This window comes from Punica granatum, chromosome 4, assembly GCF_007655135.1.
Source record: "Punica granatum isolate Tunisia-2019 chromosome 4, ASM765513v2, whole genome shotgun sequence".
Classification (NCBI taxonomy): Eukaryota; Viridiplantae; Streptophyta; class Magnoliopsida; order Myrtales; family Lythraceae; genus Punica; species Punica granatum.
Window position 1 is genome coordinate 15,336,471 of NC_045130.1, and position 13,060 is coordinate 15,349,530.

The 13,060-nt window shown below is 36.1% G+C and overlaps 2 protein-coding genes across 2 annotated transcripts; one reads left to right on the forward strand and one right to left on the reverse strand.

Moving 5' to 3' along the window:
* Positions 1 to 1,341: 1,341 nt before the first annotated feature.
* On the forward strand, positions 1,342 to 3,051 carry LOC116205706. Its single transcript, XM_031538351.1, has 2 exons — positions 1,342 to 1,630; positions 1,917 to 3,051. Exons 1-2 carry the CDS (start codon positions 1,484 to 1,486, stop codon positions 2,841 to 2,843), a joined length of 1,074 nt encoding a protein of 357 aa, XP_031394211.1. The 5' UTR covers positions 1,342 to 1,483; the 3' UTR covers positions 2,844 to 3,051.
* A 198-nt stretch (positions 3,052 to 3,249) lies between these two features.
* Positions 3,250 to 5,012, reverse strand: LOC116205707 (SKP1-like protein 1). Its single transcript, XM_031538352.1, has 2 exons — positions 4,587 to 5,012; positions 3,250 to 3,594 (listed from the first exon to the last, which is right to left on the reverse strand). The coding sequence occupies exons 1-2, from the start codon at positions 4,896 to 4,898 to the stop codon at positions 3,421 to 3,423; spliced, it is 486 nt and encodes a 161-aa protein (XP_031394212.1). The 5' UTR covers positions 4,899 to 5,012; the 3' UTR covers positions 3,250 to 3,420.
* Positions 5,013 to 13,060: the final 8,048 nt, after the last annotated feature.

Sequence of the window (13,060 nt, forward strand, 5' to 3'; positions counted from 1 at the left end):
ATAATCCAATATTTCTTGATCCATTTTATTTGCCGGCTTGTTCAATCATAGATGGGACGTGAAACAGATAGTCAGAAGGTTCAGAAGCATAAGAGAGAACATCCTCGGCTTCTTTAATCACAATTAAGACATGAAACAGATAATCTAAAACCTTAAACAACCAGGAAATCATGTTCAACGTTCAAAGACCTCATCTTTTGTCAACCATAACAATTTCATCTTGCAATCATTTCGTTACGCGCTTCTTATTAGCACATAACAACTGTATATATCAGTAAGCCACTGAAGAGGATACTATTGATTGTTGATACAGTAAAAAAAAAAAAACTAATTCGGGTCTACGATATTCTCGGGAAATCACGAAATGGGTTTCCAGTGACTTACGAATGAAGTAACATCTGAGGTTATCCTAAATTCGGGAACCTCGTCCTCCCTTCTTCTTCTCTCTTCTTTCCAGAGAAAATAATGATTCTTACATGAATGAGGAAGCTTTGCAGCCAACAATCGGTACCCACATTCTCAGACTGATCTCAAAGGAAGAAGAATGTAAGAGAAACTATATCACCTCATTCTGGAAATGTGATACATATTACATATGGTGCAATGTTGCTTCATGGAGAATACTGAAAGCCCGCAGATTGCATGTACGAAGACTTCATAGAATCATGTACACTATTCGATTGCCTGTGAATTACTTCTAGTCACAAGTTCATTATTTTCTCGAATAGTTCCAAACTTTCGATTGCTGAGAGCTGTGGACTGTCGTCTCTCAGAAAAATGGAGTTCTGTTTTTTTTTTTTTAATTTTTTTTCTCTTTTGTGTACCCGAAAATTCAATGGGGCCTGACTAATATAAGTTTTGATTGGGTCGGTCCAATATTGGGTGAAACCTCATTATTAGATTTTATCTATTACTAGATTCAAACGTGACTTCTTCCTTACAAGGAAAATCAGGTGCTGAACAATCTAAATCAACGCATGTTGATTCTCGCTATTTAAATTTTGATTGAAATAACTATGTGAAAGAAATTTACCTGAAAATACTAACGTGGTAAAGATAAAAAAAAGTAAAAAGATTGAATCCCGATTTTGAAAGGCTGTTCGTGCTATAGAGATAAACCCAGAGGGATAAATATAACATCTATTCAGATGCAGAGAATTCCGGAAATGTAAATTTTAGTCTCATTGTTCAATTCGATCTTCTCTCTTTTCTTTTTTTTGAGTATATAATTTTGTCAATAATAAAAATAATATCTCTAGTGATACCTAACTAAGATAATATAGATTTTTCATTTATTTAACATATCTATTTTTTTTTTCCAAATACGATCTGTTTGCAGTTTGAAATTCCAAAAGATATTTTGGCCAAATCCCCGAAATCTAATAAACTACTCTCTTTATATATAGGAACCATAGGGAGTTTGTGTTCATTTAATCTCAGAATTAATTCTATTTCTGAGACAGAGACGGTCCTGGACAGAGCAATGGCTCGCTCTCACCGGAAGAAGCGAAGTTTCGCTCATTTTGGAGCGATTTACTTGAAGAGAGCTGCATCTTCACTTCTTGCTTTGGGAGCAACCATCCTACTTGACACTACGATCATTACGATTGTACACTCCATGTCCAACTACGTGAGTACTCGATTGAAACATTGAGGTTTCGCATAGTTCTTTGCTCGCCCTAAGAACACTAAAATATGTTATATGGTGATTCCATATCGTAGTATTTGATATCCTTAGTTATATATAAAGGGAAAATAAATCTCGATGATTAGTATTCTGATAGTTTGATCAATTATTAGTTTTCTGTAAAACAAAAGTTAATTGACGGGGTGGTCTGTCTCCGGAACGGAACATTCATGCCTGAGAAAATTAGTACATATTCTGAATCGATTCGTCATCTGATACTTTGGTGCAGGGTTTAGGCTTGATGAAGCAAACTGAGGGATTATTTTGGGAGAAGAGGCCTGGGGCTCTTATGATATGTTTTGGCAGCAATGTATTGTCGTACTCGATTGCCTTAACTTTCTTCTTGGCTGCAACAATGCTTTACAAGTATGTGTCGCGGCTCTCACTGAAGGCCATCGAGAAGAAGTTCTCGCTGCCCCTATGGATCTGGCGCACTGTTGCATTGTATCTGATCAGTGAATTGAAAGGTGAAGTTGAAAACAATCGAAGCTCATCTGAGGTAGAAGTGGCCCAATTTCAACAACACAGAACTTGTGAGCTCAAACGAGAGTGCAGTAAAGATGATAACAAAGAAAGCCTGTCCGGGCTAGGAGACTGCATAGAGGAAGAAGAAGAAAGAAGCAAAGAGGAGTTGGTAAGGATGACAATGGCACATCGATGTATAGAGGAGAAGTCTCATGCCCTAAACGGGAGGCTGGACAGGATTATCGAACTCTCCACGAAGTGCCGCCGAACCTTGAATGAGGAGCCACGCTCTAAGCCCCATGGATCAGATTGCTGCAGCAGCTGCCGGGAAAAGGATGAGCTCATCCGCACATTGCAGAACAGGAATTACAACCTGGACACAGCTCTCGAGAAAGAGGAACTGACAACCGAGATATTGTCGGCTCACTTGCATGCGTTCAAGAGGAGGAACACTGATCTACTGGCTAGGACACATCCCTGTTGTTGCCATGAGAAGGATGAGGCCATCTGGGCACTCGAGGAGAATAATGCCCATCTAAGAGAACTGCTCGTGCTCATACAAGACTCCAGCATGGTGGAATTCCTGCATCAGTCAGAGGAGCAGGATGAGCTCATCGCAAAGCTCGAATCCGCACAGGCGAAATGCGAGTTTTACAGAAGCTGCATTGATGAGATGGTCCAGGGGCGTTGAATTTTTCACTGACTTTCTAGTTCCATTGGGTCTATTTTCTAGTTTTCTTGTTTCAGGTGAACACCACCAAACCAGAGAAGGCGGGGTGCTCTGTAGAAACCTTCGATTTGCCAAAAAAATATGAACAGTCTGCTTGGTAGGTTTATGCATGACCAAACTACAGGGATTGGATCGATCCGCTAATGATACAATACGTGAATACATTAAATACGAACAGCTTCCAATATTTCTCAAAAGAAACATCTAAATCCAAGCAGAGGAATTGCCGAGCAATGTTTAAAAGCAAGTGGAACATGACCGTTTTATTGATCATGTCTGCAACATCCGTCAGTACCCTCAAATCACCTTCCTGATGCATCGTCTAAATTTTAACTTATCAAGCATTCACATAATCAAGCAGCAGCCGAGTAATAGATATTCTTCAGAGGGTATTTACCATTATATCATGAAGGAATAGTTCAGTTACTTAACCAAAAGGATTTGTTCTTCCCTCTAAGGTAAATACACATACGATGATACTAAAACATGAGCATATACCCAATTACTACTACCCCTAAGAAATAACAGCGAAAAGCAATCACTCGAACGCCCACTGGTTCTCTCTTCGAACATCCTCCTCTTCCTCTGGGGTGAAGTCATTCTTGATGTTAAATGTCTTGCGAATCTCCTCTGGAGTCTTCCCCTTGATCATATCGGCAACAGTTTGGCAGGTCGAATTCAACAAACCCGTGACATTCAGATAGTTAGCCGCCTGCAAACAAAAGACATATATGTAAACACAACAGTAATCAGAAAACATGACCATGTCATGCTAAACCATTCGAGTGACGTACTATCAGCATAAATATATATGGACAAATAATTTGAGGCAAACGGTGATACAGCTTTATCAAACAAAAATGCTACCGAGAGATGTTTCAAGGACAAAATAAAAGCTCTCGCTGGGAACACACATAATAATCTATTAGTAATGACTGACACAACACTCTGATGATCTTCTCGATCACACTTTGCTTTCTCTCTCACGCTGTCCTATCCCTAATCGAAACCCTGAAATATATCCATGACTCTGTCACCATCTTCAATTAACAAGCAAAACAATAAGACAAGAGACAATCATATAATGCTCTACAGTTTGTGGCTCTGCTGGTTGCAGCCATGAGAGAACAAATTATCAGTACATCGCCAAACCTCAAAGAATAAACTGAACGGCTCCAAACTGACATCAATGGTCTATCCTTTCCACTATTAAGACGGAATCCTTATCTGAGCAGATATGCATTCTCTTTGCTTTAAAGAGAGAGCACAAAAGAGAGGACGACAGCGCTGCCCCAGCAATTGCGGATCATGACTTTACAGGAAGAAAACCATAAAATCCAAACAAATTATTTAACCTTAGCCAATGTTTCGATATAATTTCATCTTTTTATGACAATTTATAAAGCCGCCCTGCAATCTCAAGTAACCGACTACTTCCCTGAAAAACCAATGATCTGTGCAAAACTGTGATGTTGATGTCTACTCTACTCCAACATCAGCATATAAAACATTCCAACAGGCAACAGTGCCTCAAGGAACACCCAGAGGACAACTGACAATAACAATGTCGCTCCAAACCCTAACGTGGAAACAGGAATATACGCATTGATTGAAGTCCTCAGGCTTAAATCAAACTGCCGAACTTCATGTTCCTAGTAATTCACAAAGAGAATACGTAAAACAGGGCGATCGTTGTGCACTAACCAGGATGAGGTCGAAGAGGGTGCTCTGGTCTACTTTGACGAACTCGGCGTCCCAAGCCTTGAGGGTATCCTCGGCGGTCTTGTCGTTCTCGGTGCCGGCGGCAGCAGCAGACTCGACGTGCTTCTTGCAGTACTCGATCACTTTGGATAGGATCTTGCTGGAGACGTTCGGCAGGGGGATGACGCTGTCCGCGCAATCGTCCTCGATCATGTGCTTGATGGTCTGCGACTCCACGGCCACCGACTCCTCCACCTCGAAGGTCTCTCCGTCGGAGCTCCTGAGCGTTATCATCTTCTTCAACGGGGAGGCCATTGTTTACGGAGAAACTGTAATAAAAACCCTAGATTGATCGGATTCGGTGAAACAGAGAGGAGATACGGATGAGGAAACCGTTCATTTGCGCCCTGCTGCCGATTTCTAAACGTTCTTGTCACCTCCCAAATAACAAAGTACCCCCCCTATTTTACATAATTATTCTCATACCCTTTCTACTTTTAGAAAATTACACTTTTCTCCTCTTGAGAGTGGAGGAGGGGCTTGAACCGGTCCATGTTGAGGACATTGCTTTGGCAAGGCTAAAAGGCTCATCAATGGCTGGATCCTAGTTGAGTCCAATATCCGAGGCCTTCTCAAGGCTGCAGAGGATGGCCTAGCTATCTATACATATCGGGTCGGGGCAACTTCGGCGATCGTAGAACATTGACCTAGTCGGGCTTGGGGGATCACTTTGGAGACGATTTTGATGGTCTCTAGTAGTCATTGATGCCATCTTCAGTTGGTATTGGGGTGTTCTCTCGTCTTGAGTAATATATATATTTATATATATATATATATATATTCAAAACACTTTTATGAGTATGGGTGTTCGGATCCGAGTATCATGTTTTTTTCACGATACTCGGCCCCTACCATGTAAGGAACAAGTTCGAAAATTTTGAAACCAGACCCCACCCTATTAAGTTCTGGAACTGGAACCTACCATGTTAAGTCCTGGAACCGAAACTTACCTGGAACCTGTATTATACCACAGGTTCCGAATATCCTGTTGAAACCTGTAAATTTTTGTCTCGCTAAATAAAATAAAAAATGTCTCATCTATAATCAGTAATAATGCAAAACAGAATGTCAACATAAATTTAGATTAATCCACAATACATTTACAACAAAGAGTAATAAGTCTCATCAATCCATCTATAAAATTAAACATCCATAATATGATCAAGTATCACCGATGACACACTGAGGTCGTTAAACCAAAGCTACCAAGGATAAGGAATGCGAGGCTTCCACACCATAGAGAGAGAGAGAGAGAGAGAGAGAGAGAGAGAGAGATAGAGAGAGATAGGGGAAGAGGGTAAAGTAAAATGGAAAAATATGTCTGAATATAACTAGGGGAAATTATTATCAAGTCCGGGTACCGATTCCTGTTCTAAGTACTATATACGTAGGAACTAGAACTTGTTTTGACCGGTTCCTTATTTTAATACCCAGACCCTACCATATTTTCAAAATGAGATACTCGGACCCTACCATAATGGGTAGGTTCCGACTGGTTCCGAGTATACTTTGTATCCGTGCACACCCCTACTTACGAGAGCCTCAAATTCCTATTATGAAAAAGTTTCTAGAAATTTTTTTTTCACAAATCCTCAATTTGTTAAGTCCTTTTATATTCCCTATATTAGGCAAGTCCAGTGGGTTGAAAAATGGGTGTCGATGCCACCACATCGGTGCTAGCGTGGCGACACTGCCTTTAGCAGTGTGATGTAGCGAAACTAAAAAAAAATTGTAATATGTTGATTCACGCACGAATATCAGAAAACAATCTTCTATAACTTGTTGATTTTACGAATACCAGGGAATATGCATCAAATTCATTGATTCAATCAATGCTGAATTTGGAAAAATGGAGGAAATATTCTCTCGAAATTTTATTCATCCAAAAAAACTACCGTTTTAGCCCAAGGGTTTACAACGCTTAAATAGGCTTAAACAAAATTATAACGAAGGAAATGAAATTATAACGAAGGAAATAAACTATTACGTAAAATAAACTATTCCCTAAAAATTGTAAAAACGCCCAAATAACATAAAATTACCCGTTTTCTGCCGTATCATTCTCCCGTGGATGGAGAGAATTCGCCCTCGAATCTTCATCGTCCGAACTATCACATTGATCTTCACGAATAGAGAGATTAATACACTTTTGCTGTTTTCTCACTTGCCACTTAAATGCCTTTTTTTCTTTGTGAACTCTTTCTCTTAATTCTTCGTACATAAAATTCCGTACACCTCTTAGCCAATAAATACTTTCACTGAATCTTTGCTTTATTGATTGAGTCACGTGCATTTCAACCAACTTTGGCAATTGAATAACCTCCGAAATCGGCACCGTAAGCATCTATGCATCTTTCTTTGCATTGGAAATTTCTTCATCTAGAATATCTTCAATCTGAGAACAATAAATAAAAAAGTTTATCATCTCCAATATCCTTTAATATGGATTTGTTGACGATAAACGTTGGTTTTCCTTGATCATCAAATACAAATTATGTAACTTCTTCTTGAAAATCTTGTGGGTATATATCGAAAACCGGATTGGCTTCATCATATGATATGTCTTCGATCCTCCGATCAAATTTGTCCTCCTCCACAGCATGACGTTGATTAGCCGTTCTTCGGGGCGACATCGCTAATCTAAGAGCAAATGCGACTCTGATACCAACTGATGCAGCGAAACTAAAAAAAAATTGTAAACTGTTGATTGGCGCACGAATACCAGAAAATAATCTTCTATAACCTGTTGATTCTACAATACCAGGGAATAGACATCAAATTCCTTGATTCAATCAATGTCGAATTTGAAAAAATAGAAAAAATATTCTCTCAAAATTTTATTTATCCAAAAAAAAACTATCGTCTTTAGCCCTAAGGCTTACAATGCTTAAATAGGTTTAAGTGAAATTATAACGAAGGAAATAAACTATTCCGTAAAATAAATTATTCCCTAAAAATTACAAAAATGCCCAAATAACATAAAATTGTAAAAAACGCCCAAATAACATAAAATTACCCGGTTTCTGCCGCATCATTAATTATTTTACGGAATAGTTTATTTCCTTCGTTATAATTTCGTTTAAGCCTATATAAGCGTTGTAAGCCCAAAGGCTAAAGACAATAGTTTTTTTTATGAATAAAATTTTGAGAGAATATTTTCTCTATTTTCCCAAATTCAACATTGATTGAATCAACGAATTTGATGCATATTCCCTGGTATTCGTAGAATCAACAGGTTATAGAAGATTATTTTTTGGCATTCGTGCGCGAATCAACAGATTACAATTGTTCTTTAGTTTACACTGCGTCAGTTGAGAAAAAATTGTAATATGTTGGATCGCGCATGAATGCTAGAAAACAATTGATGCAGCGAAACTAAAAAAAATATTGTAATCCGTTGATTGGCGCACAAATGCCAGAAAATAATCTTCTATAACTTGTTGATTCTACGAATACCAGGGAATATACATCAAATTCGTTGATTCAATCAATGCCGAATTTGAAAAAATATAGAAAATATTCTCTCGAAATTTTATTCATCCAAAAAAACTACTCTCTTTAGTCCTAGGGCTTACAACACTTAAATAGGCTTAAACGAAATTATAACGAATGAAATAAACTATTTCCTAAAATAAACTATTCCCTAAAAATTACAAAATACCCAAATAACATAAAATTGCTCGTTTTCTGCCGCATCACAGTGCCAAGGGGGCACTCCCCTAGGAATGTCAGGCCAATTAGAGCAGGCTGCGTGGCTTGTTAGGGCCCACAAGACCTGCCCCTTTTATTTTAAAAAAATAAAAGAATATAATTATGTAAAAATATAATTAAAAATAATTTAATAGTAAATAATTTAATTTGCCAAGTGTTTCAATTAGTGAAAATGATAATTGGTTTTATAAATTTAATTTGCCAATTTTTATAATTATAGTTAGTTTTATAAAATTAATATAATGAAAATGATAATTTTTATAAAATTTATAATTTTTTATTTGAAAGACAGCGGCTTTTTGAACCAACGACTAAAAATTTAGCCGTTGGTTGCAATTTTTTTAAACAATAAAAGAGTCATTTTCCCAAATCTATAAATATCACACATACACAAATTGTCTATTCCTCCAAACTCACAATACACTTTCTCCTCTCTCCCAAAAAAATGGACCCAAGTCAATTCAATCTCGATGAATATCTCAATTACTTGCAAAACCATAACTTCTCTAACCGGACCAATTCCCAAGAACCAAAACCCTGAGAATTCCTCGATTCTTGAGAGTCCCCTAATTCTAAACCCAACTCTACCGGATGGTATCTCTCGAGATCCCACGGATTGGATGTAACAAATTTTGTGCAATGATTCAATTCATTGCCGCATTGAACTCCTCGAGTAGAAGTACGAGGCAAGCTCATCTTCCAGTTCCCTTAAGGTGATAGACAGAGACCGTGTAAGCGGATACGAACGCCTATGGAACGACTACTTTGCTGATGAGTCAGTGTACCCTCTTGAGATGTTTCAACGGAGGTTCCGAATACGAAAGCATGTTTCGTGGGCATTGTGGAATATCTCTCAAGTGTCGATCCCAGTTTCCAACAGAGAATTGAAGGCCAACCCTCTTTATCCCCATTGCAAAAATGCATAACTGCGATCCGTATGTTAGCGTACAAAGTTTCAGTTGACACAGTTCACGACTACGTGCGGATAGCCAAAAGCACCGCAATTGAATGTTTAGGAAAGTTCATGGAAGATGTCATTTTTGTCTTTGAGGGTGAATACTTGCGCAAGCCAAATGCAAACGATGTCCAACATTTGCTATGGATGGGGGAGGCCTGTGGCTTCCCGGGAAAGATATGAAGCATTGATTGCATGCACTGGCAGTGGAAGAATTGTCTGATAGCTTGAAAAGGTATGTACATGAGCGGTTATCGGGGTGCCAACTATAATACTTGAAGCAGTGGCTTCACGTGGCCTTTGGATATGGCATGCATTTCTCGGTGTGTTTGGGTCTAATAACGACATCAATGTTTTAGACCGCTCACCAGTATTTGATGATGTGATGAAAGTCGCGCTCCAGAGGTAAATTTCACTATAAATGACAAAAATTATACAACGAGATATTATCTAATTGATGGTATATATTCTAAATGAGCGAGCATACATTATATTACATAATATGATTATTGAGGATGAGAGGGACACGCATACCATTGATTGCAATCCGTTACACTTGTACGATGATTTGAGGCTCGGCTTACAACAACAATTGGGGGAGGAACTTCCTGTTTCGTGTGAGACACATGTCCAAAATCATGTGAGAATTCGCAATAGACAAATGCATCAACGACAAGCAGATTTGGTGGAGCATGTCTGGCAATCCCTCAAGAACCATTCGTGATGTAATTTTTTTAGTATAATTGAATTACATTGTAGTTATAAAATTTTAAATTTTAGTTAATGTAATTTTTCATTTGTTTAATTAATTATGTAATTTCTTATATCATTAATTAATTAATGAAATTAGTTCATTTTAATTAATTTAACTAATGTAATTAATTAACATAATTAGTTTTTAAAGTTTAATTAATTAATTAATTAATTAAACTAATTAACAATTATATTATACAAATACATAATTATTTATACAAATATATATTTATAATTTAAATAGTATGTGGGTCCCTCATTGGCACCCAAATGGAATGCCAGCCATTGAAGAGGATTTTCAAAAATGAATATGAGTGCTATGCCTTTTCGGTATGAATCTTGATATCCGAAAATTCAATTGGGTCCCGACTAATGAGTGTCATGCTTTTTGATGTGTTAAATATATAGCAAGCATTGGACCCACACTGGCACTCATGATAGTGCCAAGCATTGTACTTGCTCTTAATGAATTGAGGTTTCTTTTTTTGTGTTGCAGTGCACGAGAGAAATAGGTTGACCAATTTAGATATCGAGGAAAAATAGCGATTCAATTTAGACCATGCTAATTTTGTTTTTAGAAAGAATATTTACGAGCTTTACTGCAAAAATTAATATAAAGTAAAAAATTACAAATATTTCGTAAAGTGAGAGTCACGTGACTAGTTTGATTTATTCACTTTTTTTTTTTGTTGAACCGGACTGCAATTTTATTAAACTCTGACAGGGGTGATTGTTTCAAGCCCCTCAGCTCTAGAGATAAATGAAATAACCTATTTACCGATATTTCCAGCCAATTATAATTACTATTTTCCAAAAGTAATTATTAGTTTTGCATTTGATTTTTCTTTTTGTTGAAAATGGAGGCATAAGCCCTAGTTATAGATAGATAATGAATTTTGGATGAAAGATAGATAATGAATTAGAGTATTATGTTCACCAAGTAATAAGATAGGCAACGCCGCAACGGAGAGGTAGAGCATACGAGGAAAACCCAAAATCACCTTCCACATATGCTTGATTTAAACTAATTCATAATAATTTGCCAAAAAGACTAATTAATAATGTGTAGATATGCTCAAAATGTTGAAAAACCGGAAATTATTTCATTATGCACCATTTGATATCCGAAAGTTAAAAGGGTTTAGACTAATTTAGAATCGAGCTGTGATTGGCAGGCAAAAGGCAAAACTCTTTTCTTGAGGAAATCAGAAATTTAACCCAACCAAATTTATATGTTCAAATTTCCACCGAGAAACTTACATATTAAAATCCAAAGGCCGTAAAAGGCCTACCAGGTTCATCAATTATGTTTGGAAGGGAGGTGCACAATATATATAGAGTACGGTAATTACTAACTATTAATAACTGTAAGGGGTTTTATACCGTGTCTACCAAAAAGATCAATAGTTTACATCTTGTTCAAAATATATCATGCCGTCAATTTTTCTGTTAATGAAATGTAATTTGGCTCTAAACCTATCCCATGATTTTAATTTTTGTCAAATCTATCATATAATTTTAATTTTTTTCTCAAATTATCTCAAACAAAGGGCCACAACGGCAACAAAAGACTCCTTACATAGATGCCATGTGTCACTCTCATGTTTTTTTCTTTTTATTATTATTATTTGCCACGATACTTTACTATTATTTGCCACAAATATAAAAGGAATGGAGATCGGTTTTTTCTTTCTCCTTTTTAAAAAAATTAAAACCTTTTCTTCTTCTTTTTTACTTTTAAAAATTTTAATTTTTATTCAATTTAAGTATATAAATATATTTTTCCGATGTATACCATTTGATATTCGGAAGTCCACTACGTCCGACTAATTTAGATTCAAGCGAGTTCCAACTACTAAGGATAAATCACTCACGATCGTGAATTTTCTCACAATCACATGACTCATGCCCGATGACCTAAGGGAAACAAATGCCAACTCACCTAAAACCAACAAACGTCGATAAAACCTATTTTAATTCATCACTAATTTAAAGAAGTCTTTTTTTTATTTGTGATTTTTTTTTCTGTGTGTACCACATGATATTAGAAAGTGCTCTACGACCGATTAATTTAGGTTCGAATGAGGTCGACCCACTAATGGATAAAAAATCCATTTAAATTTTTCACCAATTTAAGTCTCTTATAACATGTGATGTAAAAAATGTCCTTTATTTTTATGGTGAAACTAATGTTAGGCTGACATATTGACTTGAAACTAATTCTTGTTTGGGTATTAAATTGGTTTTAGCCACGATATGCTTTTAATAAATATCAAAACTGCTGCAAGAAAGTCCGTCTATTTAAAATTATATGACTACTTAAGGCCTATTATATTGCAATCATGATATTCTAATTAAAAATATTAAAACTTTTGTTATACAACATATTAATTATTACACAAACTACTATAATAAATAAAAAAATTCATGAAAATTTTTTACAACCACGGCATCGCGCGGACATTTTCCTAGTAAATAAAACTAAAACTCTTGTTTGAATGGACACATGTCAAGCTAATAGATTTTTGCTTTATTTTTTTTATTTTTTGATATTAATTAGTTTATAATTTCATCTAAGGTTTGTATATATACATATATATATTTTAATAATTCATTTACCTAAATATAAAATTTTCATTTTAGGTAACCACCAATTTTCTGTGAAATGCAAGGTTACTCCACCTTATATATTGACAATCATCGCTTGGAATGGTCGTGGTCGCGAGATGCTTTAAATAAATTTTGAAGACCACTTAAAATTAATAATGTTCTCAATGATGAGTTTTCAATTAAATTTGTTCTTAATAAAAATTATAATATTTTGTATTTATTGGTCTGTTGTATTATTATAATATGGTGCATATTTTCAAATGCTATAACGCACCCCATATATTTTTTGCTTTTTATTACTAAATAAAAGAATCCTCATAATTTTACACAAAAAATAAAGAATCTTAATAATATTTGAGTACATTCTAGCGTGATATCACGTGTTAAA

Excerpts from the sequence above, each read along its gene's own strand:
- LOC116205706 (XM_031538351.1), top strand. The coding sequence starts at position 1,484 with ATGGCTCGCTCTCACCGGAAGAAGCGAAGTTTCGCTCATTTTGGAGCG. Across the intron at positions 1,631-1,916 it reads TACACTCCATGTCCAACTAC|GGTTTAGGCTTGATGAAGCA; the intron begins GTGAGTACTCGA and ends ACTTTGGTGCAG.
- LOC116205707 (XM_031538352.1), bottom strand. The coding sequence starts at position 4,898 with ATGGCCTCCCCGTTGAAGAAGATGATAACGCTCAGGAGCTCCGACGGA. Across the intron at positions 3,595-4,586 it reads CCCTCTTCGACCTCATCCTG|GCGGCTAACTATCTGAATGT; the intron begins GTTAGTGCACAA and ends TTTTGTTTGCAG.